Source organism: Dipodomys spectabilis, unplaced genomic scaffold (assembly GCF_019054845.1).
Source record: "Dipodomys spectabilis isolate Male_0828 unplaced genomic scaffold, ASM1905484v1 ptg000051l, whole genome shotgun sequence".
Lineage (NCBI taxonomy): Eukaryota > Metazoa > Chordata > Mammalia > Rodentia > Heteromyidae > Dipodomys > Dipodomys spectabilis.
In genome coordinates, this window is record NW_024870728.1 from 20421464 (window position 1) to 20448473 (window position 27010).

General features: G+C 41.1%; 1 protein-coding gene across 2 annotated transcripts; it reads left to right on the forward strand.

Annotated features, from left to right (window-relative positions):
* Idh1 (isocitrate dehydrogenase (NADP(+)) 1) lies at window positions 1-23973 on the forward strand. Of its 2 annotated transcripts, none has more exons than XM_042679005.1 (10): window positions 1-96; window positions 5698-5769; window positions 8049-8186; window positions 10815-11106; window positions 13528-13633; window positions 15225-15402; window positions 16213-16364; window positions 20042-20182; window positions 21248-21410; window positions 23050-23973. In XM_042679005.1, the coding sequence occupies exons 3-10, from the start codon at window positions 8065-8067 to the stop codon at window positions 23138-23140; spliced, it is 1245 nt and encodes a 414-aa protein (XP_042534939.1). In that variant the 5' UTR covers window positions 1-96; window positions 5698-5769; window positions 8049-8064; the 3' UTR covers window positions 23141-23973. The 2 variants fall into 2 exon arrangements, with proteins under 2 accessions (XP_042534939.1, XP_042534938.1); XM_042679004.1 differs by lacking the exon at window positions 1-96 and adding an exon at window positions 4574-4696.
* The last annotated feature ends 3037 nt before the right edge of the window (window positions 23974-27010 follow it).

The window sequence follows — 27010 nt, forward strand, 5'->3', positions numbered from 1 at the left end:
GCGGCCACAGTGCGCGTGAGCGTCACGCGTGCGGGTCACCGGATGGGTGCGTGGTCCCCGGGACAGCAGACGCGTGCTGGCTGGCCTGCAGTTACCGTATGTGTTCGACACGGTGGGCACTCTCCCTAAGTTACCGCGCCCACGGCGCCGGGGTTAAGACGCGGATTCAGACCGGCAAGACTCGGGCCCTAGCTACCGTGGTGACCTGGGACAGACGGCTCATTTCTGTCCGTCTCTGATCTCTGGTGTGCAGCATGGACCAATAATATCAGTTCTCGACTCTAACGAACTCTTCTGGGGAAACTAAGTAAAACAAAGCGCTTGATGCAAGTGAGTGGCAGCGGTCCTACCCTGAGTAGGTGATAATGACTCTCCGTAAAGCTTTTGGTGCGGGTTTTGTGCTGCAAGTACGGATGCAAATAAAGTTACCGAGACCCGACTTGCTCCATCTGGCTAGCTTGGTCCGCTAGCTCCGTGCAGCCAAGAGTGTAGAAAGTACGCTTAAACCTGCTGATCGAAATCCTGAGGTTTGTCCAAGGGAGCATGCCCAGGATCAGGGAAAGGGCAAGGCAAGGGGGTTGGGGGGAATAAGAGAGGTGCTATTCTGAATTCGAATCTGTGGATTCTTTTCCTCAAGAGTTTTCCTCGAATTGGTCTTTTCAGCTACTGGGAAAATACCACTGAACCCTGCAGTTTGGTAACTGCAAATCCTGTATTGAGCTTCCTCTGGATTCTTCACTACTGCTCCGTGCCAATCTTCTCTCCTTCCCTCTCTCTGACCCACAGTATCTCAAACTGTCATTCTTAGTGAAAAATAAGCCCAGATTGCTTTGGATGTAACCTTTAACCTAACTACCCCCACCACAACATTTACCTGAATGGGGCCCTGGCCTGTCTGGCCCCATCTACCCTCTCCTATATCGTTGCTGGATATCTTTTACCAACCCTTTACCAATCTTTTACCAATACCATAAATGTGCTCATGCTCAAGCCTCTGCTTGAGGGGTGGGGGAAGAGAAGGAGGAGGCTAAAAAAAAAAAAAACTCAAGTTAACATACCAGATGTTAATATTTGAAAACCAACTGATCATATGAACAGAATAGATAATCCAGACCCGAAAGAGCGGGAGAGGGGGAGGGAAAGAAAGAGAGAGAGACTTGATGTATGGTAAAAAGAAACGCCAGTCAACAGACACAGTGGGTCATTCATTGGACCAGCAATGTGTCAGTTAGTAGGTGCTGTGCTAGGGATAAAACTGTGAACATGACAAAGTCAGTGACCTCCACACTTTCCCAGTCTCACAGCGATATTAGCTAACAGTTGCATTTCTGTGGAAAAGAGATAGAAAATTGTTTTAGGGAAGAAGTCTGTTTAGGTACTCACTTCATACTAGACATACAAAATGCACTCCAGATGCATTTCATCTACAGAGATTCTTTCTTTAAAAAATTTTTCCCTCAAACTTGCATCTGAGCATTCATTTGATTCTTGCCAAGTTGGGTGTAAGTAAAGCATAGTATTTATAGTGTATATAGTACTATGGAACTTTACTTATCTTCTATATGTCTTAGTTACATTTTACTGAAAACAAGTAGCTTTTCTCTCGTGATTTTCTCTCTTTATTGATTAGTATCAGCATGGACTTGTGTTTATTTTTCAGGATGTTATAATTTACTTCTGCCACTATACATTTTTACATTCTTTGATCCTCTTTTTTTAATCACCCATACCCAGAGCCTCACACTTGTTTGGATTGCTTGATCAGCTTGCTTGCTCAGCTGATGTTCAATACTTGCACTACACCTTCAGCCTGGCTTTTTGATGGTTATTTTGGAGATGGAGTCTCACAGACTTTTCCACTCAGGCTAGCTTCAACTACCCTATTCCTCAGATCTCAGCCTCCTGAGTAACTAGAATTACAGGTGTGAGTTCATCTTTTTATAGATCCATATAACAAGTCATGCCATATAAATGGATTTCTGTGCCTGGATTATTTTAACATCATGTCCTTCAGACTCATGTATGTTGTCACAAATGATAAGATTTCCTTCTTTTGTATTGTTTTGTTTGTTACCATACTGGGGATAGAATCCAGGTCCTTGGACTTGCTGTGCAAACTGTCACTTGAGGTTTGCCCCTATCTCAAGTTTCTTTTTTGAAGCTGAATGGTATTCTGTGGCACATATATACATTATCCTTTACCTATTCTCTCATTTGACGGACACCCAGGTTGATTTTAATATCTTGGCTATTATGAATCATGCTACAATGAACAACATAGGAGGTTCATATGTCTCTGGCTTACTGATTTCCTTTCTTTGTATATGTACCAAAAAGTAAGACTTCCAAATCATAGAGTAGTTCTAGTTTTCATTGTTTTAAGTACCCTCTATAGTTTTTAGCATAATATCTGTGCTAGTTTACATTCCCACCAGCCACTTGTAGTGGTTCCATTGTCTCCACATCCTCTCCAATAGGAGTTACCTTTTGTCTTTAATTATAGGCATCATAACTGGATGATATCTAGCATTGTTTTAATTTATATTTCTCTGATAGCAATGTTTGTCATTTTTCCATATACCCCTAGGCCAGTTTTCTTTTTTTTAATTTTTATTTATTTTTTATTGTGAAAATACTGTACAGAGGGGTTACAATTACATGGGCAAGATAATGAGTACATTTCTTATCAAGCATTGTAGCCTCCTCCTTTGTTTCCCCTTCCCATCCCTTCCCAGCCTCCCCCCCCCTCACCCAATCCTCCCCCCCTCCCCACCAAAGTTGTAAAATTCGTTTTCAACATGACTACTTGTACTTCTCATTGTTGCAATGGGTCCACCTGTATCCTTATTTAAACGACTTGCTCCTAGGCCAGTTTTCTATTCATACCCTTTGCCCTTTTTATAATTGGGTTTAATTTGTTCTCCAGCTTTTGAGTTGTTCAAATTGTTTATGTATTTTAGATAATAGTGGCTTCTCAGATATAAGGTCTGCAAATATTTTCTTCCATTCCATAAGTTTGTCTATTCTTCTGTTGGTTGTTTCTTTGGTTTTGAAAGAGTTTTTTGGTTTTGTTTTTTGTTTTTTTGTTTGTTTTTTTTGGTCAGTATTGGTCCCTGGATGCTGTTACTTAGCTTCTTTGCTCAAGGCTAGTGCTCTACCATTTGAGCTACAGTGCCACTTTCAGTTTTCTGAGTAGATTATTGCAGTTAATAATCTCGCTAGTTTTCCTGCCCCAGCTGGTTTCAAACCACGATCCTCAGATCTCAACCTCCTGAGTGCTAGTATTACAGACATGAGCCACCTGCGCCTGCCTGAGCTTTTTGTTTTGATATAATCTCATAAGTCTCTTTTGGGGAGTCATACCAAAACTCTTTACCAAGGCCAAAGTCACAGAACTTTTCCCCCACTGTGATTTCTTCTAGTAGTTTTATAAGCAGTGAGATTCATCTAAACATTTCAAGCAGTAACTTAGTTTTAGCCAAACATCAGTTATAAAATTTAATTGGTGTTCTAAATTGTAATATATTGTTTTATAGTAGTTTGTTTCTAGTCAGTTTGCCTATATAACTTTATGGTTGTATGAGAAGTATCACTATTAGGATTGTGTGCATAAAATAAAAGAAACAATTTCAGAGTAGTGTTAGAATGCAGTACTAGACATAATTTTTGAAAACTAATTTTAGGGCTCCTAATCAGGAGGCTGAGATCTGAAGATGGCAGTTCCAAGCCAGCCCAGGCTGGAAAGTCTGTGAGACTCTTATCTCCAGGTAAGCACTGAAAAGCTGGATGTGGAGCTGTGGCTTGGGACAGAACCTAGGCCCTAAGTTCAAACTCCAGGTGCAAGCAAGCAAGCGTGCAAGGGTGTGCTTGTGTGCACACCCACTCACACACACCCTGACTTTACACCTCCAGTCCAACTTCACTAAACCCAGATAATGATCCCCTTAACTATCTTCTAAAGCAAATGGCAAAAAGATTTATTTCATGAAAATAATGAAGATACCCAAGGCTAAAGAGCTAGTCACAGGTGGTGGCGTTGTTATCCACCCGTGGCTCTCCCGCCGTGTATGAGTTCCACCCTTCGTGTCCCAGCAGTATCTAAAAAAACCCAAAGAAGACTGGGAGCATTCTTCTTTTAAAGACTCACTCCAGTCCACATTCAAAAGCACCAGGAAAGGACCCGCCCTGGTCCAGTTCCCCGCTGCAGGCTCACTGCGGGGTGCTCTGGATCGGTCCAAAGCCCAGGCCGCGGCGTCCTGCGCGCCCCTCTCCCGGCCTGCAGGTGGCATTGTCGGTCTTGGGCTGCCGGAGTCCCGCGGAATTCCGGCGGCGGCGTGGCAGCCCCTTCCCCCACCCGGAGCGCAGCCCCGGCTACACCGTGGGCCCCGCCCCCAGGCGCGTGGCCCCGCCCCCACGCCCGGGTCCGGGCGCCCCCAGAGAAGTCGGCGTGCGTGGATTGGTGGGGAGTAGAGGGCGGGGCTTAGGGAGGTGGGCTGAGGAGGTGGGGCTTGGGAGGGGACAAAAGCCAGGGAAGAGGAAAAGCCTGACCCGCCCTGCAGTCCTGGGGTTCGTGCTGAGTTGTAGCCTGAGCCTGGGCGGCTGCCGGGGGCCGGGTGGCGAGCGTTGTGCCGCATTTTGAGAGGGAGAGCAGCCGTGTAACACTCCCCACACCTGCTCTTCAGCTCCCTTTCGGCAGGTAATCTACGGCTCGGAGGGGCGACTGCCCCGAGCTATTGGGGGGCGGGGCCCTTCAATTCCAGAGAAGGCCAAAATGGGGGGAAAGGAAGAAAGCCCAAATCTGGGGTAGGAAGGCCTGGGTGCGGAGAAGGCACCAGTCCAGGTGTTGGGCATGGCACGGGGACAGCAGGGGAAGTGGGTGCTGGGGTGCTCGGTTGGTGTCAGCGGCTCGGGTGCACGGGAGGGGGAATCGGGCGTCGAGGGAGTTGAATGCATTGAGAAGTAGACCAGATCTGCAGCTGGGGGAGGAAAGCCAGCTGCGGGGGGTCCAGGGAAGCCTAGTTCGCTGTCTGGGCTGTTGGGGGAAGGAACCGCCTGACAGTGGAGGGCTGGGTGCTGAGACTGGTGTAAGCGGGGATTGGGGCGTGTACGGAGAACTCGGTAGGCCGGGACCTGGGTGAGACTAGCGGAGGAGCCCGGGTTGGCGGGGAGGGGGTGCGGGAAGAGCTATAACTTCGAACTTGGAATAATTGCTAGGGCACCCGGGGGTGCCCTGTGAGAGGGGCGTTGGGAGACACACACACACACACCCCGATTTGGAGTTGGGATGGGGGGAGATTCCCAGGCCTGCTAGGAGGGTTGTGAGATTAAAAGGTCTGGGCACCACATAGAGGAAGGGCATGGAAATCTGGAAGGCGGAACCCAGCCAGCTTCCTTGCTTATCTCCTGCACAATGGCTAGCAAGATGTTTACAGACTTTGCCTTGTCACGGAAGGACCTGAAAACCCCAATACCGGCTAACCGACCCCGTGCCCCGAAGGTGCACAGAAGATGCTTGTACTCCCTTTGACCTTTATTTGCAAGGTGCCTACAGATCTAAAGCCACCCTTTGCCCCTCTGGATACACTCAACACTATACTTTAAACCAGATAAACTGGGCTATCTACATGGTATTAAAATTAACCAAATCTTCCCAGACAGAGTATGTTGTTAAGACTTAATATTTTGTTTTGTTTGCAGAAGTAAAACTGCATTCACTTGAGACCTCAAGACTGAGAGGACTCACAAACTAGAAATCAGTTCACTGTGAAGGTAAGAATTATCCATTTCCCCTCTTCCTTGCATTCTTTGATGTGGCTTTCCCATGGTTGTTAATTGGTGTGGGACCCAGCTGTTGGCACTGAAAGTAAGAGTGATTCAGGAATATTTCCAACAGGATTGTAACTGCTTCCTTCTTTTCTGAGGCCGTTGCCTTCTCTGTAACAGAATATTTTGATCTCAGCTAAAAACAAAATTGGCTAAAAAGCTTGGGATTGAAAAATTAGATAGGGCAAAGGGTAGGACTGTGTGTGTGTGTGTGTTTTCCTTAGACTACTGTGTATTATTACTCCAGGTTTATTTTCTGGAATTTCACAACGTGTCAGGAGGCTGGAATTCAGCTGCCTTCAAACTAAACTAATGAGCTGGTGGCTGGTTGTGCTTCAAACTCCTTCCTTGAGGAGTTGGGGGGTTGGATGGAGACAAAATCTGAAGCGCTAAAGGGACCTAAAGCCCCACCTGTGGAAATCAAATCCAGAATAAATACAGTAATGCCTTATATAGTTATATTAATAAAGAAGCACTTTTTCATTTTAAGGTGCTAAAACAATGAACGCATAAAGTGAGTAAAACCTAAGAAGTTGGTTATGTATTATGAAATATTGAAAAATTATTCCAAAGAATATATTTGCATTCACTGAGAAGGAAATAAAAAAATACACATGACCTTTTCACTAGACTCTGTTCTTTTGATAATTGTATTTGCCATAAAGGGAAAACAGCTAAGTCATACCTGTTGCATAATACTATGGCCCTGAAAATGTAGTACTAAAACCGAGATAAGTTTGCTGTCTCTTTTCTTTTTTTACTATGTTTTGTTTAAATAAAGGTCAGATGTGATTGTGGCATTAAGCATGCCTGAACCATCTACTTAAAGCTGTAGTACAAGTTATTCTTAGAATAACTGATGAAAACAATTGATTGCTCCACATTAGTTGGTTCATTTCTTTTATTCTAGTTGAATTTTAGAAAATTCTCCAGTAATGATCTAGGGTATTTCCTCAAAACTAATAAGAATACTGGAATTGCAAATTTGAGAAGGGAAAATGGGCCTGAGAGTTGGAAACATATCCTGAAGGTTACTGTCTATAAATAATTCTTTTTTTTTTTTTTTGCCAGTCTTGGGGCCTGATCTCTGGGTCTGGGTGCTGTCCCTCAGCTCTTCAGCTCAAGGCTAGTGCTCTACCACTGGAGCCACAACGCCACTTCCGGCTTTTTTCTGTTTATGTGGTGCTGAGGAATCGAACCCAGGGCCTCATGCTTGCAAGGCATGCACTGTACCGCTGAGCTACCTTCCCAGCCCCCTATTTTTTAAATTTAAAGGCCAAATTATTTTAACTCAACTTTTCAAGAGAGAATGTTTTGGGCTTCTTATCTAATAATATTTGGTTTTTTGTCAGTTGTGGAGCTTGAACTCTGGCCCTGGGCGCTTTTCCTCAGCTCTTCAACTCAAGGCGAGCACTCTACCACTTGAGCCACAGCACCACTTCTGGTTTTCTAAGTGTTTTATTGGAGCACCACCACCACCAACCCTGCCTGGTTTTTGAGACAGGTTCTTGCTGTATAGCCTAATTGCCTCTCAAACTCTTGATTCTCCTGCGTTTGCCCTCTGCCTCTGGAGTGCTGGCTACACAGGTGTAAACCACCATGCTTGGCCAAAATAGCCACAGGCAAATTATCACCATCCTCCTCCTCCCCCTCTTCCTCCTCCTCTTTCAAACTGGAGTTTGAACTCAGGGTCTGGACTTGCTATGCAGGTAGTTTACCACTGAAGCATGTTCCCAGCCCCAAAACAGACTTCTTAAAAGAAAGTAAATGATACCACTTTTCATTCTGCTCATCCTGGGAGCCCAATAAAATAACAAATTGAGTAGAAGCATTCAACTAACATGATATGATGGATATAATAATTTCATAAGACAATAATTTAAAATGTTGGTTGCATTAGTAAGGGTGTGTTACAGTGTCTGGCTCCCCTGTGTTTAGCCAGTTGGCCTTTTCCAAGCTTATTTTCTCTTAAATAATACACATCTTGTAGGTTTGCTTGTCTTATAGAGATGATTCAGACATCACACAGTGATATACAAGAAGGTGTTTGATTCTAATGGTAAATGTTGTAACTAGAATATTATACCACTAGGCTACTATAAATTGTTCTTTTAGTAGTCACCAAATTATTTATATTTTATTTCTATTTAATTGTTTATACTTTATAATGAAAAATGATTTTTTAAAAGATTGAAAAATTACTTTTTTATGTGTATCTCTTTTAGGTTTATTGAAGTCAAAATGTCCAAAAAAATTCACGGTGGTTCTGTGGTAGAGATGCAAGGAGATGAAATGACTCGAATCATTTGGGAATTGATTAAAGAAAAACTTATTTTTCCCTATGTGGAACTGGATCTGCATAGGTAAATGCATTACCCTACCATATAGCTACAAATTCAGAAAGCATGATCTAAATTATTTCAGCGTTTCAGCTAGCTATTTTACGTAGCTGTAGTTATATTGTATAAGTGAAGGTTATTTTTTTTAAGTCCAAATTCATTCCGTTCAATTTTCTCTTTTAACATATCACTGGAAAACCTGGATCTATCATTTAGAACTCGAGCATTCTAAGGAAAACAAAGTGAATATTAGGTCTAATTTTCTGCTTCCTGCAAAGGTTTTATTTCTAATAAATCAGTGGCCAGGAGTAGCACAATGTATTATTTGTGGGAGGGAAAAAAATAAGAGATCTAAGAACAGTAAGCTAATCGGAGGGAGCACAATTATGTCCTTCCACACTGAATCATTTATCACCGTACTTAGTCAGTGGAAATCTTTCAGGCATTTTTCATACAGCAGCAGCACACAAAGAATCCTTGCAGTCACCTCCTTGACCAAGCCTCATCAGCAGTTCCCTTCAATCATCTGTGTCCATTTTTGCCCTGAACTTACAGTGTGTGAGGACTAATGCATGCGAAAGTATGGTCTTCCTCTCATTCTTTCCCCAGGTTTTTCATCAATAACATAGGAAAGCTTCTTCTTTGTACATTTAAACTAGATAAAGACAGAATTTTTAAAGGATTGGAATGGTATTGTGTTGAACAACATATCTCAGACAAAATATTGGCAACTCTTAAGTGTGTTTGCCTTGACCTAGAATTGGGCAGAATGTGTTCTGAGGACTGTTACTTGGTGGAGTGTAGGCATTTGGATAGCATTTCCATAAATGCCCTTTCAATTGTTTTGACTCTAAGTCACTGATAATGTCTGTATTAAAAGTCAACCCAACATATAGAGAAGGAAGCACTAAAAAAAGCTCCCAAGTGGATAAAGAAACAATTTAAAACTCTTTCCTGTTTTAGAACTTTGTATGACAATAGGTGAATTGATAACATTTCATAGGGTCCAATATAATAACTGCAAAAAATGCTGGAGCCTCTTCAGCCTACCTACTTAGGGTAGCTCACCCCTGTAATATTAGCTACTCAGGAGGCTCAGATCTGAGGACTTCAGTTCAGAGCCAACTGGGGCAGAGAGGTCTGTAAGTCTCTTACCTCCAATTAATCACAAAAAAAAAAGCCAAAAAAGGAGCCATGGCTCAAATGGTAGAGCGGTAGCCTTGAGCACAAAAGCTCAGAGACAGCACCCAGGCCCTAAATTAAAGCCCCAGGACTGACACTAAAATGGGAGAGATCGAGAACCTCTATGCTTAGGAGGAAAAAGTCACTGACTACAGACTGAAGTTGTTCCAAAATCACTGTTATGACTAACAAATACTTTTGAAGAGTAGAAGAGTAGTTAGTTTGGGATTTTCTTTGGAGAGTTTCCTGGGAGGGATGGTGGTTTGGTTCGTTGTTGTTGCTGTTGTTGACTATACCATAATGTAGGCCATTTATTCTTTCATGTCTTTTAGAAATACTAAGGAGAAAAGGGAAAATAACCTAGTAATTTGCTGGTAGATTCTTCTGATGAGAAATAGTTCCAACCACATGAAAACTGCTTACCACACTTACTATGGAATTGGGATTAGATATCCAACATTCCTAGACAAGAAGACAAGAGTGTATATGGTTTTATTAGATTCACATGAATTATCTAAGGTTGAAGCAGTTAGAAATTTTTATTTGGAAATACAGCGTGATTTTTATTTCTATGTTTGCATTAGCAGTTGGGATATCTAAAGAAAGAAAGATGCAAAAAAAAACTAAAAAGGAAAATCTAGAGTCTTAATAGTTTAGCAGTTGTTGGAAATCGAAGCATTTTAACATCCCGGCAACAAAATAAATCATTACATTATTTAGTTTTTACCCCTTTCAACCAAGTATTACATACTTTAGATGAAGCTTTGCAATATTTTCCTGTGCTCCATGAGCAACAGGCAGTCATTGGGCAGTATAGGTACTAATGTGTATTTAGTTAAATTTCTCTAGTGTGCTCAAGATTGTTGAGGTGGATTCCATTACCCAGTAAACTGTAGGCTTCATTCCAGAACACAGACTTCCTCAAGATTTAAAGGAAGGTTCAACTTATAACTAGTACAGTAATGAAGGAATTGTTAGCTCTTTGAACATTGACTGTCATATATGCCTCTGACTACTTAATGCCAACACACACACACACACACACTTCTTTAATCCTTCCATCTCTTTTTTTTTTTTTAGAGCACAGTACTTACAGCAGGAAAAAGAAAGTGGTACTTATGTAATTTGTAGGCTACTTATATGGAAAACTAGACCAAAGATTTGTGCTTTTACTGCTTCTGTCTGTGAAAAACAGAAGATAATTTGGCACAATTGGTTTCCATGAAGTTTCCTGAAAGGAAGTTTTCCACTATAGTGAATAGGCCTAGCCCAGCCTTCTGTTTCTCTTCTTTGTTTTTTGGTTTTGTTTTGTTTTCCTAATTGGCAGCCATCTTCTCTAGTTACAGTGCATTATTACTAAAGGTCCTTAGGACCTTTCTACAAGCAAGCTGCCTACCATCACTCTTCTCACAGGTTATAATCTTACCAGCTTGTTTGAAAAGCCATGCTTCTACTTTTTCCCCTCCCAAGCTATGACTTAGGCATAGAGAACCGCGATGCTACCAATGACCAAGTGACCAAGGATGCTGCAGAAGCCATAAAGAAGTACAATGTTGGCATCAAGTGTGCTACTATCACCCCTGATGAGAAGAGAGTAGAGGAGTTCAAGCTGAAACAAATGTGGAAATCACCAAATGGCACCATCCGGAATATCCTGGGTGGCACTGTCTTCAGGGAAGCTATTATCTGCAAAAATATCCCTCGGCTTGTGAGCGGATGGGTAAAACCTATCATCATTGGTCGTCATGCATATGGGGACCAAGTAAGTCATTTGGGGTATATTCTTTTACCAGGCCCCAAACAGTCTGATTCTGTGTTTTATTCTTTTCCTGGTTTTGTTCTGTTGATTTTTATTTTTTGTTGTTTAGACCACTCTATCCTATATATTTTACTCTTACCTTTGAGTATCTGTGCCCAATGAGCAAAGTACAAGACTGAGAAATACAGAGATTTATGTATAAGAGTATATTGACATCCTTTTAAGAAAAGGAAAATATAGATAAACTTTCATATGCACACATCTCAGCATTAAGGATTTTTTTTTATGTGTGTAGGCCTGCATAAGGGCTTGAAGTCGGGGTTTCATACTTCAGCTTCTAGTTTAGAGCTACTGCTCTATTTGAGCCTTGCCTCCAGCCCAACATTTTGCTGGTTAATTGGAAATAGAACTGCAAAAACTTCTGCCCACACTCACTTGGAGCCTCTATACTTCAGATCTCAGCCTCTTCCTTAGCTAGATTTTCAGGTGTGAGCCACTAGCATCCAGCTACTTATGAATTTTTTTCAAATGTGTTCTTTATCTTTTTCTTATGTTATATTATCATACAGGATTTTTCTGTTTTCCTGTTGATAATTTCATATAGCCAACCAAATCAATGGTTTTAAACACCAGCTGTACAATAGTATTCAGTGATGAGTCTTTTGGTGGTTTTGGTTTTTTTGCTTTTATTTATTTATTTGTTTGTTTTAATTCCAATATCTGAGTCCCACCCTACAGTGACTGAAATCTGAATTCTGCCAGGGCTCAGGTTTTCTAAAGTGATTCTAATGTACTGAGATTCTAATGGGCTGAGAACCACCAAGGATTTTATTAAACCTGAATATGGATGAGGGAAAACTTAGTACCTAAAAGCAGTGTTGTTAAAGCATTCTGTTCAGCTTGAGAAACAAATGTTTTTTGTCCTTCTGCACAAGTAAGCTTATTGCCATAGTTAGTAACGAAATTGCCAGCTACACAAATTCTAAATTCTGTGTTGAAACTTGAAATCTGAAATTGAGGTTTTATATTTTTGCAGAAAACTATAGCTTAAAAGAAGTGGAGAAACAGGAATCCATAATGATGATATCCAGAGACTTTCATGTATTCATCCCTGAGAACAGTGTGGCCAGAGTAATGTCTCTATCCCTGGGGATAAGGTTACCCAATCAGTCCTCCAGGGATCAGCCAACTTTGTTTTACTCTGTAGCTCAAGCTAGCCCTTCATCCTGGCCTTTCCTTCACAGATGCTTTCGAGAGACACAGACAAGTGAACAAAGATAGCAGGAATACAAACATCCATATCTAGGGAACACTACCCTGGATACATTTTTATGAGTTAACTCAGTCCTTTTTTTTTTTTGGGTTAATTGTTATGGCATTGGTCATTTAGAAGAATGAACATTCTTGTTGTTTAAATCCAGATTGAAAATCTCAAATATCAGGTTGGTTTGCTGTCTGAATGTACATAGACAGAATGTACAAATTAGAAACAAATTGCCACTCAGAATGAAGGACTCCATTAGTCAGACGTAGACTAGGTATTTAATTGTTTTTGTTAACTTGACTGCTCTTTCACCAGCTCTTGTAAGTATTAGTGTAAACCAATAGGTGTAGCTGGCTCTTGCTGGTACCTGACTTCAAGTCATTAAGTGACTCAGGTCCCTGAAGGAGTGACTTGTGAATGCCTAGGATTTCCCAGGCCTTTTTCTTCACTGGAGTGCTCAGGCTGGTGAAGGGATGGCATTCCTTCAACTGCCCTTGCCCTAGGGTCATCATCCTATCACATGCGCTTGGAGAAAGACTGCTACATGTGGCCTAGTGTTTGTCACTGTGACGATCCATGGTCAGATTGAGCCCTAAAAATATATGTAGAACCAGATCTCAAGCCTTTTGACCCTGGGACCATTATTTCCCCTGCCTTATACTTCTTTCCTCATAAGATCTAAGAATCAAATGAGGTGGGCATCTAAAGCATCGGATAGATACATAGTAAGGACAAAGCATCAGCTCTCTACAATCATCTTCACCACTGCATCAAATATTGTCAACCTTTCCCAGGAAGGCTTCCCTTACTCCAGGCTTTCATCTTCTGTCTCCGTCACCCTAAAGCTTTAGCATATTTTGGTGATGGAGGAGTAGGTATAGCTCTCCGGTGATATTGAAAGCTCTTTTGGTATGTCTCACTTATGTTTGTCTATTACATTGTAAGCTTCCTAGGAGAAAGCAGTCTGCACTCATAAAACTGTCCTATATATCATAGGCAGCTAATAAATACTTACTGATATTTAACGGGTACTGTCACTAATTAAAAAATATCTCAAGACCTCTCCATCTCATGAATCTATGTTCTCTTTTGTTTTGTGCCCTTATCATTCCTGGTAGATTATTTTTCTTTTCTTGCCCCATTTTTCCTTCCCTACATAGTATAGAGCAACTGATTTTGTTGTTCCTGGACCTGGAAAAGTAGAGATAACCTACACGCCAAATGATGGAACTCAAAAGGTGACATATTTGGTCCATAACTTTGAAGGTATGTATAAGTTCATCATAAGCTACTTCTTGTTGTTGTTGTTGTTGTTGATGTTGATGTTGTTTGTGATACTGAAGATTTGAACTCAGCCTGCTTGGCTGGCATGATGCCACTAAGCTATGCCTTCAGCCCTGTTTTCACTGTTTATATTTAGGATACAGTCTGGCTTCTCATCCAGGTGGGCATCTGAGCCCACCTAATTTAGGCTTCCTCTTGTCCCTGTGCCACCACATCCAGCTTCCCTTCTTACAGCTCTGCCCTGGTACTGCAATCCTCCCAATCTTAGCCCCACTCCTTTGGTACGGCACATGTAAGCTAGTACACAACTATGAGTTAAGAAGGAGTTTTGGTGAACTTCCAGGCTGGCCTGGAACCACAATTCTCCTTCTTTCATCCTCCCAGGTAGCTAGGAGTATTAGCAATGGACCTCTAGTACACAGCTCCTTTGGAAGAAAAATTATTTAGGCAACATTATTACTAATTTGTTTTTTTTAACTTAGCTAGGTAACTGCCAGAAAATACAACTGAATCTACCACATTTCTACAGAACCCAAAACTTAAAAAAGAAAAAAAAAAGTACTTTGCTTCAGTGCTTCACCATGACTTGAGCAAAGGTAGAAAGAACAGTAAAAAGAAAGTAGCCACTTCACTGGAAGTGTATATAGATAAAGATGAGATAATTAGGTAGGAATATGTTATCATAGTTGTATAAATTAAATGTTAATAGCCCCCAAATTTCCTGTGCTCTAGTAAGAGTTTATATTTGGGAATTGTTTTGTTTATTTGCTAAAAGTTTCCTCTTGTCCTTCTCGGAATTTTTCCTTTGCGAGTAAAATTCTGACTTTATTTCTCCTAGCTGCTTCAAAGGATGATTTGGACAAATCTCCTAGAGTATGAAAACATTCATCACTTAAGTGAGAGGCCCAGTCTTCTGTCAAAAATATCATTTTAGTAAAATCTAGTTCTATAGGTTTCAGTGCTTTTCACTTTCTGAGCCAAGTTAACCTGGGACATTGGAATGAGTTCAAGTTCTAACTTTTAGTAATAACAGAGTTCAATTAAGAAACACTACTAATCCCCTATAACATAATTGCTTCCACCAATTATGGTAGGCCTGGTCAGTATCTAGAGGAAATTAGGAGAATATTCATTAACTATTTGAAATGTGTATCTTTCTTAATGACTGAGAATTGAGTGCACCCCTAAGTTTAAAATACCTGTTAACCAAAAAATAATAATAATGTCTGAGACAGATAAATAATTATTTGTTCATTCTTCAGCATATTTCTGATTCACAATAGTAGTTTTTGATATTTCAGTATCTTCAGGATTCTAAAGACTAGTGTTTTTCTTTCTTCATTGCCTTTTAATAACTTTCTCTTGCTTTTCCAAGAACTGACATTGTCCCATGCTGTGCCTCAGGAACTCATGGTCTGTTTAGCTTGGAAGCCTGTCTGGGACTGTTAAAGTCATGGCTATTTTGGATAGCCATGATTTTGGTCCTTTGGTTGTTAGAAATTACTTTAGCCTTGTAACTATACTACATATACCTTTCTCTTTTTTTTTCCTTCTGTTGCTTTCCCCTCTGCAGAGTGTGGCGGTGTTGCCATGGGGATGTACAATCAAGATAAATCCATTGAAGACTTTGCACACAGTTCCTTCCAGATGGCTCTGTCAAAGGGCTGGCCTTTGTACCTGAGCACCAAAAACACTATTCTGAAGAAATACGACGGGCGCTTTAAAGACATCTTTCAGGAGATCTATGACAAGTAACTACAGCTCTTTCATTCCTTTTCCTTCTTGTCCTTTTTCTTTTTTTTTTTAAGTAAACTGGCACTTATGGTGTATTTACATCTCCTTATCCCTTCAATTCTGAGACAGATTGAGTGAAAGTTACCATTAGCCCTGTAAGTTAAATAAGGACAAATCTGAAATTTAGTAGTGTGAGTTGTTTCTAGGAAGTAAACATGTTCTTAAATGCAGGCCCCACATTATTAGTTTTTTGTTGGTGTTGTTACTGTTTTGTAGAACCAGAATTATTTAAAGTTTGAATAAAAAAATCCTGTTAATGGACTTGAAGCATGATTCAGGTAGTCCAGCCCTTGGCTAATGATCACCAGGCCCTGAATTCAACCTGCAATATAGAAAAATAAAACAAATAAATAAAAACAAATGAAATGAAATCCAGATGAGTAATAGAAAGCTCTGATTTTCCCAGCCTGTTCTCTTGCTTTCTAAAGACCATTGTTATGACTGAAAGATCTACTTTTCACTGTTATTTAAATTTAAGAAGACCAAGCCCCTGATTAAATGCCAGTGTTTAGGTCAGGGTGTGGATGGGCTTTTTATGAGAATCTTTGCTGGGCACTCACTTTTCACACCTTGTCCATAAGGCAGAAGAAATCTATCTTACAGATGGCCAAAAGATGATTGGGCAATAATTTGAGTCTGTTAAATTCCCAAGCTTATGATGTTTCTACTAAAACTACTGCTTTCTTCCCCACACCCTTTGGGGGAAGTAGATGATGTCCCTAACAAAAATATACTTTTTAGCTGTTCTCATTTTCTCTTGTTTTTAGGCAATACAAATCCAAATTTGAGGCCCAGAATATATGGTATGAGCATAGGCTCATTGATGACATGGTGGCCCAAGCTATGAAATCAGAGGGAGGTTTCATCTGGGCCTGTAAAAACTATGATGGTGATGTACAGTCTGACTCCGTGGCCCAAGGTAAGCAGTCAGAGGACCAAGAGAGGCACCAGAGCCCAGTAGCAATAAGGTCATTCCACAATAATTCTCCAGTTTGAGAATGAGGATTTTATAGCCCTTAGTTATAAAATCATGAAGTGTTAACACTGTGAGACACTCAGGCTCTTCATCTCATGTGACAGATAAGGAAATGAAGCTCAGACTAGGGAAGTGACTTTATTCAGGGTCATACAGAAAGTAACAGTGCTGACACTCCTGACTCCAGCTTAGATCTCAAGTTGTTGTTTCTTTCCTCCATTTGAAGTTTTAAAGCCTCCACCAAGAAGCCTAGTACCTTATCTGCTAATTACTCAATCTCCCTGCCCTCATTTTCCCTGTTGAGAATGTAAAGAAACCAAGGTATTCAGGCAGGGAAGAGTAAAGTGAGGTGCCTGTTTGGTCAAAGGGAAGTGCCTCTAAGGGTTCATTCATCTTGCCACATGATTTAATCATGCTCTTTCTGCCAACTTTGAAGGCACTTCTAACATGAAAGAATTGAGCAAAGAACTGTGGGCTATATGCCAAGGATAAAGGCTAAGTCAACAGAATTTCTCTTTTCCCCAAATTCCTCAGTACCAAATTGCTCTTCAGCTTGAATTGTCCATGGGATCACTTGGATCTGCCCAGATGAATGTTTGTGTTAGCTTTAATTATGTTTACTTTTCCTCAGACCATACCGCTTTTTCCCTTATGAAACTCAAACATTCCTAATCATTCTGAAAATCAGTAGACTCACCCAGTTAAAGGTAACTTTATATAGGATACATGAATTACCACTCTTCCTTCTTTACAATCATTTGTACTGAATGGACAGAGGAAGGAACACTTTATGATGGCTACATGGTGGATAAGGAAAACTATTCTTTTTCATCAGAGTTCTGGAGAAGGGACTCAAAGTCATTCTTTGTTTGGGGAGGTTTGGTTTCATACTTGAGATAAAACCATAGGGTTTGCACTTTACCACTCAGCTATATTGTACCTATTCTTCTGTTTTTATATTATTTACTTATTTAAGTTTAGCAAAAGTTTACCTCGCAAATCAGGACAAATCAGGAAGGAGGAATAGACACATGCTGGAGGTTATGTGTAAGAAGCTCAAATACATTGTTTTCAAGTATCCTCCTGGTAATAGAGAAGGGTATGTAGAGAAGTATTTCATGTGTAAATGTCAAGTTATGCAAATTGAAAGCAGTTTGTGATTAAGAGTCCTGAAGCACAGCAAGCCCTGATAAAGGACTTACTGAAGACCCTTTACGGCAGAGCCTGCAATGAAGTGATCTCAAGGCAGCAGAGCTATCCTGTCCCTCATTCTTCTCTAGAGATGTAAACTACTTGAGAGTCACAGCATTTCACTTATCACTGTTTTGATAGTAGTATCGGCGAGTGTCCTAATGTTGCTAGCACATGGTGTCCTATGTTAAATGTCATGGTCCTGAACCTCTAATCAATGTAACTTTTGAGTGTCTATGAAGCCCCAAGTCAACAGAGTGAGATAGGAGTTACTAATCCCACACAGAGCACTTTTTTACCCATTCTATACCTTTACTTACCAAAATCCAAAATAATGAGTTCTTATGTTTGTCACACTTTGGATGGCTGTGACCACATACTTGAGTTAGCAACTTATAAGAGGAAGAATTTATTCTGGCTTACGGTTTTAGAAGTTTCTGTCCATGCATAGCTGCTTTTAGCTGTGGTGTGGTAGCGCATGATGCACACAGTGGAGAGAGCTGATTCTCTCATGCAGGCCAGGAAGTACAGCCTCAGATGCCTCAATTGCACTCACAGATGACCCAAAAGATTTTTAAAGAAATAATCCACTTACTCTCAAACCAGGAAAAAAAAAATATAGATAATTATAAGTTTATATTATTAGCCTCCCAAGTGGTCATGGCAAATAGCAAAAATTAGAAAAATGTTCTTTCAATTTGAACAAAAAGTTACAGAAAAGAAAGAAAGAAGTTGCACGGCCTTAAGCTGGAATATGGTGCTCTGAAATAGAAAACACAGAAGAGAATTTTCTTTTTTCTTTTTTTTTTTTTTGTGTCAGTCATGGGGCTTGAACTCTTTGCTTGGGCACTGTCCCTGCGCTCTTCAGCTCAAGGTGAGCGCTCTACCACTTGAGCCTTTGCACCACTTCTGGGTTTTTTTTTTACTGGTTTATTGGAGATAAGAGTCTCACGGACTTTCCTGCCCGGGCTGGCTTTGAACTGTGATCCTCAGATCTCAGCCTCCTGAGTAGCTAGAATTACCAGCGTGAGCCACCAGCACCCGGTGAGAATTATTTTCTTAAGGGTCCTAAGAACAGGAAAATCAAGTGGGATGTTCTTAAATCCAACCCAACCTGTTCGTATCTGCCTTTTCATCCCATTACAGTGAGTCTAGTCTGAAGGTTGGAAAATATTCTTTTAGTATGTGTTTATGCTAGTTCTGAGAATTGAAATCAAGGCCTCACAATCTTCCTTGGCTTTTTGACTCAAGGCTGGAGCACTGACACTTGAACTCTACTTCTAGCTTTTTGCTGGTTAATTGGAGATAAGAATTATATAGACATTTCTTCCTGGACTGGCTTCAAACCATCTTCCTTAAATCTCAGCATCCTGAGTAGCTAAGATTATGAGTGTGAGCCATTGGGCGAACCAAAGGAGCCTCTTTAATTTTTATTTCCCCAGAAAGCAGAGCATCTGCTCTTAAGATTAACAAGAACAAGCTCAGTGGCAGTGGCTTACACCTGTAATCCTAGATGTTCAGCAGGCTGATATTCAAGTATCACAGTTTGAAGCTAGCCCAGGCAGGAAAGACAGGAAAGTCTGTGGTACTCTTATCTCCAATTGATCAGCCAAAAGCTAGGCTCTGAGCTGTGACTCTCGTGGCATAGCACTAGTCTTGAGCAAAAAAAGTTCATGGGGGCTGGGAAAGTGGCTCAGTGGTAGAGCGCTTGCCTTGCATGCCTGAGGCCCTGGGTTCGATTCCTCAGCACCACATGAGCAAAAAGAAAAAAGCCGGAAGTGGCGCTGTGGCGCAAGTGGTAGAGCGCTAGCCTTGAGCTGAAGAGCTGAGGGACAGTGCCCAGACCCAGAGTTCAGGCCCAAAAAAAAAAAAAGTTCATGGATAGTACCTAGAACCTGAGTTCACATCCTAGACCAGCACAAAATATTTTTTTAAAAATAACATATTGAGCTCTTGATCTAGCAAGAATGAGCTTGAGCTCTTGCTCAAGCACATGCACATCAGAATAACAATAACATTGAGCTTTCTCTGTAGTAATTGATAATAGAAAATATATTTTCTATAATATTTTCATATATTCAAGAATATATTTTCCTCCAGTCTCACAACTCAAAGAAGGGTGCTTTTATTCCCATTTTACAGATAGAAAAGTTGAGTCACAGTAGCCATGAAGTGACAGAATTAGGGTAGAGTACGCACTGACCAGGTTTCTCTGAGATCAGTGAGGAAATGGTGCATCCTTTGTAGGTCTTTCGATCTGAGACCTGGAGCAGTGACCTTGCTCTGCTTCCTGGAAGGCAGAAGAATGATCGATGGCTCGGTATAGTTATAGTTACAAAGTCTTCCCCAGACTTGACTCAGTCTTAGCTCTTGGAGACCAGCACTCCTCATGCAGTTCGACCCAATTCTTCCTGCTCTGCCACTTCCAGGTTATGGCTCTCTTGGCATGATGACCAGTGTGCTAATTTGTCCAGATGGCAAGACTGTGGAAGCAGAGGCTGCCCACGGGACCGTGACCCGTCACTACCGCATGCACCAGAAAGGACAGGAGACGTCCACCAACCCCATTGGTAAGATGGCATCTATTTTGCTAGTTTCTGACCAGAGTCCTTTCCAGAGAAAACCTCCAGAGGAATTCAGACACATCTTTAGCTCTTCAGTGTTTTGTGATTCCTTCTATTACGAAGAGTCTTTTGATATCATTAAAATAGGCAATGAGGGGGTTTCTATTTTGTGAAAGCATGTATGTCAGAGAGAAGTATAGTCAACAAGCATTTCCCTGTGTAGTCACCAGTTCACTTGGTGCAGGCTACAAATTTATAAGCCAGGTGGATAAATCCTTCTTTCTAGAATAGTACTTTAGAAAGGGATTATACCCAGGTACCTCTGGCTCACTCATGTAATCCTAACTACCAAGGAGACTAAGATCTGAACCAGCCTGGGCAGGACAGCCCATGAGACTCAACCTCTCATAAACTACCAAAAGCCAGAGGTAGGGATGTGACTCAAGTGGTATAGCACTAGCCTTAATGGGAGTGGGTTACCAAGTTCAGGAACAGCATCTAGGCTCTGAATTCAAGCCCCAGGACTGGCACAACAAACAAAGATTATAGCCTAGAAAGAGGAGACCAGTGTGGGCAAAAGATAAACAAATAGACCTTTTCTTAATTAGTAAGTACTTTAAGTTTCAAGCAGTAGTATTACACCATTAAAATGTGTTCTTAAAATTTTCTATTTGATAAACTATATCGAACTTAACATTTCTAGCTAATGTGGATAGAGTAATGTAATCCACTTGCATTTAAAAAAACAATAACTTTTTGTTTCTGGAAAAAGCAAGACATTTGGGAATCCTCCTAAGTAGGAAGATTGAAATCCAGATTTGGGGTTTTTTTCCTTTTATTTATTTATTTTTGATCTTTAAAAATATTGTTAAAAATTTGTACAAAGAAGTTAGAATTGCATGTCAGATTATGAGTGCAATGAGTCCATGCGTGCCACCCTTCCGTCATTTTCCCCGTCTTTCCCTCCCATCCCTACCCTCAAGTCACATAGTTCAGTTCTTATATATTGTACATTGAATATAATGATTGCATTGGCTTCCTCTTCTTTCCTCCTTTGTTTTTCTTTCTTAGCTTCCATTTTTGCCTGGACCAGAGGGCTAGCCCACAGAGCGAAGCTTGATAACAACACGGAGCTTGCCGTCTTTGCAAAGGCTCTGGAAGAAGTCTGCATTGAGACCATTGAGGCTGGCTTCATGACCAAGGATTTGGCTGCTTGCATCAAAGGTTTACCCAAGTAAGGATAACCAAGCTGACCTCTGTGGTCAGATCATTTCTCTTCACCGGACTCAAAGCACCAATGCCTTTTGGAATTATTTGAATTGCTGCCCATTATCTTCTGGGATCTGCAGTAGTATCTGTATATTGTCAGATAGACAAAAAACATTTTTGGGCTTTGTGGTCTATTTTTTATGTTGTCATTTTGCAACTACCCAACTCTGCATCAGCCATTGTAGAGGGAAGCAAAGATGGACAGTACAGAAATGCATGGATACACAGCATACCAATCAAACTTCTTTGGTCCAGGGGCAGGGCCTTAATATGGCAACCTCTGATTTCATCTGTTTGATTTTTAAAAGAAAATAATTAGAAACAAAGAGAACTCAGAGACTAGGGTATTCTAACAGTATTACTTTCTTTAATTTACAAATGAGAATAGTAAGCCACACAAGTAAGATGTCCAGTTGATATTGTCCCTTCCTTAAGTATCCTCACTTACAAAAAACCTGTTTTTTGTTTTTTGCTTTTTTTTTTCTGCCAGTTGTGGGGGTTGAATTCTGGGCCTGGGAGCTGTCCCTGAGCTCTTCAGTCCATGGTGAAAGTTCTACCACTTGAGCCACAGTGTCACTTCCGCTTTTCTGAAGGTTAATTGGAGATAAGAGTCTTAACGTACTTTCCTTGCCCAAGCTGCTTTGAACCACAATCCTCAGATCTCCACGTCCTGAGTAGCTAGGATTGCAGGTATAAGCCACTGGTCCTTGTCTTTGTCCAGGGTTTTTATGAAGACAGGAGGACTAGGTAATTAGTAGATGAGCTGGATTAGCTGCAGACTTCTTCCTCAAAGTCCAACTTTGGGACTATGTTACCTCAAGAAAATCTAGTAAGACTGAGCACCAGTGGCTCACACCTATAATCCTAGCTTCTCAGGAGGCTGAGATCTGAAAATCACAGTTTGAAGCCAGTCCAGGCAGGCAAATCTAGGAGACTTTTAACCAGCTGAAAGCTGGAAGCGGAGATGTGGCTCAAGTAGTAGAGCACCAACCTCTACTTTAGCAAAAAGCTAAAGGAGAGCTCAGAGCCCTGAGTGTAAGCCCCAGTAACCAACACTAAAAAGGAAGGAAGAGTAGGAAGCAGAAAGAATCTACTGAAATTGACCACTAATACTGTGTCTGAACCAGTGTGTTCCCAGTTAAGGGATTATTCTTAGTCATTACATATTTCATAACTTAAATTTCCAACAAAATACAGTGCTTGAAATGTTCTCATCAGTATCCTTATAGCTCATTTGTTTTCAGGATGAATGGCAGTATGTGGGAATATGGGTAAAGGCTTACCTATTACCCGAAGTAGGTTTTGTTCCAAGAATGAAGAAGTTGGACAATTTCAGTCAGCATTAGTTAGAACTGAACCTCAAAGCCACTTGGCAAGAAGCCTTCTGTGTATGAATGACTGTCAGCATGAGCTACCCAGACTGCTCAGCCTGCTCAGCCTGCTCAGCCTTGAGCACAGTATTCCGGATAGATTTGTGGCTTGTTAACATAAATCAGTTTTCTCCTACATATTAGTAAACTATTACTTTAAGTATCATTTCTAGAATTTTCCCTCCTCTGATTAGACAAACTAAATTTCCTTCTTTTCTCTTTTCTCCCTGTTAGTGTGCAGCGTTCAGACTACTTGAATACATTCGACTTCATGGACAAACTTGGAGACAACTTGAAGATAAAACTAGCTCAGGCCAAACTTTAAGGTCATTCTTTGGGCTTAAGGCAAGAGTTTTGGTAATAACTAGATCCACAGGTTTACATTTTTTTTTTATAATACTCAAGGGTAAAATTGAAATCAGTTTTGTAATTTGTTTAGAAGACAGTTGATCTTTTCTATACGTTTATAGTCATTTTTTTTTCTTATTTACATAGTTTTTGCCACCTTTGTATATGTGGCAGGAAGTTTTTTAATAAATCGTATTTTATTTTCTGGTAGCAGCCCAGGAATTCCTTTAGTACTCATTCATATTCACTGTCACTTTTTTTTTTCATGTTCAGATATAAATGACCAAAATGAAGAGTATTGATTACCCCAGTAATGTATGAGAGTAATTCCTTCTGTGCAACTCTGCTCCATGACTGAGGGCCCTAGGGGTTTGGTGTTCAGGTGTTGTTATGGGAAGTAGGGTTATACATTGAACTTGCATGTGTTCTGAATGAAGTACAGAAATGGTGTACCTAACATGTGGTGGAGACACAGTAGTCATTTTGTAAAGAACTTACCAAATATGTCTGTTCCGCTGCATATCTTGGAGAGAGTTCAGAATCCAGAATAAACACCACCTGGAGGTTTGCGCTCTGTCTTTGTCTTCCTCCTCTGGTCTGATCTAGCCTGGCCCCGGAGTATGATGCTACCCTCAACAACATATTTCATCGATGTGCAATAATGTAAGCTGTACCCTTTTTTTTCGGACTTCTGCTGTCCCGTTTTATTTCTCTCACATAAATGTGATTTCCTGAGGTTGGTATTAAACACTATTCTAGTCCTGTTTTTTGTTTGAACTGTTAATGTTAATTAAAATTAAGTGTTAATTACTTTCTAGACTTTCTATTTATTGTGTATGTTTACATGCCACACACGGGCTGCATCCTAGCCATAGGAATTTGATTTGAAAAACAGTCTCTACTCGCAAGATGCTTGCTCTGGAAGAAATGAATAAGTATACAGACAGAGGAAGTGTCCCACACAGCGAGGCATGAGGACGACCGAAGAGAACTACAGGAATAATTGTAGAATACTGTAGTCAATCTGTATACATGCTGGGGAGTTTAGGCATTACCTTGCAAGATAATAGGAAGCCAATGAAGACTTAAGAAAGAATAGACTTGGTCATATTTTCTCTTCTAAAGCTAGTACTCAGCAGCTTTTGGAAAGGAGTGCTGAGGAGTAAAGTGGTGGGCAGAGCTGAGGGAGGAGGGCCCTGAGGGAGGCTGCTGCAGTGCCTTAGGTGGGAAGCAATAAAGATGCAGCAGAAGCAGTGAAGAGAATGGGTGGGTTGGATCTCAAGGTAAAGAAGTTGCTTGAATGGTTCTTGCTTGCAGGTTAAGTGGAGATGAGAACAAGTCAGTTGCTTCCCATATGTGTGGCTCCCATTTAGATAAAGGCTGGTAGCATCCCAGCATCTTGGTGGAGAAGGCTCTACAAGCTTTTACACACACCTCAAAATGACTTGAGTTGGGGCTGGGAAGGTGGCTCAGTGGTAGGGCGCTTGCCTTGCATGCCTGAGGCCCTGGGTTCGATTCCTCAGCACCACATAAGCAAAAAGAAAAAAGCCGGAAGTGGTGCTGTGGCTCAAGTGGTAGAGCGCTAGCCTTGAGCTGAAGAGCTGAGGGACAGCGCCCAGGCCCAGAGTTCAGGCCCCACGACCGGACCCCCAAAATGACTTGAGTTGAAGTAGCTGTCTGTTGGTATTTTATTTGCTTGAATTTGAATTTGTTTTTAGCAATATTGACATTTGAACTCAGGGCCTTGCATAGACACTGTACACTTGAAATACATCCCCTAGCCCTTTGTGATGGTCTTATATTTTTACCCAGTCTGGGCAACCCAGTGAGATCCAAACACCTTTTTTTAATTGTCAAATAAAACGTATTTGGTTTCTCCTGTCATCTAAACATATTACCCTCTGTTAAGACTTTTGATTAGTAACATCTCCATTAGAACATCTATATCCCAGGCAGGGTGCCAGTGATTCACACCTACAATCCTACCTACACGGAAGGCTGAGACCTGAAGATTGAGTTTTGAAGCCAGCATACGCAGAAAAGTCCATGAGACTCTATCTCTAATTAGCTAGCAAAAAGCCAGGCTTGGTGAATGGTTCAAGTGGTGAGAGTACCAAGCAAACAAGCTGAGAGTAGTACAAGGCCCTGAGGTTAAGCCATGGTACTGACGCACACATCACATATACAAACCCATATACACACAGAGCAAGAACACCCATTTCCCCTTCCATTGAGATGATTTTAATTCACTTGGGATGGCTTGTTTTCACTATCGCTGCATGATGAGAAGGAAACTGAGGCAGTGAGAGACACTTTTAACCAAGATTGCCAAATCCATTTGGGGCCAATCCGCAGAATTCCTTGGGAATTCTTTGGCTGAGGTGGGCTTTTCTCACTATACCTGCATGTGTCAGATTTGGGTGGAAGAAAACATGTGAAACAACATGATGGCATTAGAGTAGGTGATTTAAAGTCCCCCTGACCTCTCAAGCATTCTGGGGTGACAGACACTGTCAGTGTCAGTGACTAGCCAAGAACAGGTTCTAAGTGAGCCAGCAGATGCACAAATGCAGGCCAACACAGCCGCAGGCTAATGGTTTTATCTTGTAACAGCCAGAGGGTCAGCCTTATTGACCTGGAAAATGACTGCCTTTAGCAAAAAACGTTGATGGCCCCAGGAGGCTAGAGAGAGACAGAGACAGAGGAGAGGGAGAGGAAAGTTCCAATTTCACAGGTATGACTTAGAAAGAATTTGTAATGAAAATATTTTAAGTTTAGTCTCCACAATTGGAATCCCAGGCCTCTAAGACACTGAGCAGTGAGCTCCTTTTTATCATTTAAATACTTAATAAAAACTTCCCTGAAACTAATATAAAATTTCCCCTAGGCAAATAGAAAATTTTAATGAAGACTTTGAACATTTATTTCAACAATGGTGAAAATGTTAGGCTTTTTATCATCTCTACTGGTAGACATTTTTATTTCATAGTCTTAATATTAGGGACAAAGTAACTTCCAGACTGTTAATTCCGGGGTTTTTTTGTTGGTGGTGGTGCTAGTACAGGAGCTTGAACTCAGGGCCTGGGCACTGTTCCTGAAATTTTCTGCTTGAGGTTAGCACTACCACAGCTTCACTTACCACTTTGATGGATAATCGGAGGTAAGAGTATCATAGACTTTGCTGCCTAGGTTGGCTTTGAACTATGGCCCTCAGATCTCAGCCTCCTAAGAAGCTAGGATTATAGGCCTGAGCTACTGGCTATGCTAATTCCTTGTCCCTCTCCCCGCTTCCCCTTCTCTGGCTCTTCTTTCCTCTCTGTACCTCATCCCCAATCTTCTCTCTCTCTCTCTCTCTCTCTCTCTCTCTCTCTCTCTCTTTCTCTCCATACACACACACACACAATTTTTTTCTCTTTGACTACTTTAGAGTAACTTGAGACATTTTTCTTTTTCTTTGCCAGTCCTGGGGCTTTAACTCTGGGCCTGAATGCTCTCTCTGAGCTCCTTTTGCTCTACCACTTTAGTCACAGCTCCACTAACAACTTTTTCTGTGATTAATTGGAGATAAAAGTCTCAGGCTTTCCTGCGTAGGCTGGCAGGATCCTCAGATCTCAGCCTCTTGGGTAGCTAGGATTACAGATGTGAGCCACCAGTACCCAGCACATTTGTCTCACTTTTTCCTAAATGTTTTGGTATGTAGGCCTCCCTCAGTCCCTCACCCAAAAAAAGAAATGAGGAATTCTCATATAACTACAGTGATCAAAATTAGGGAATTCAGCCTTAGTGGCTCACATCTGTAATCCCAGCTATGTGGAAGACTGAGTGAGATAAGAGGATTGGTTCAAGT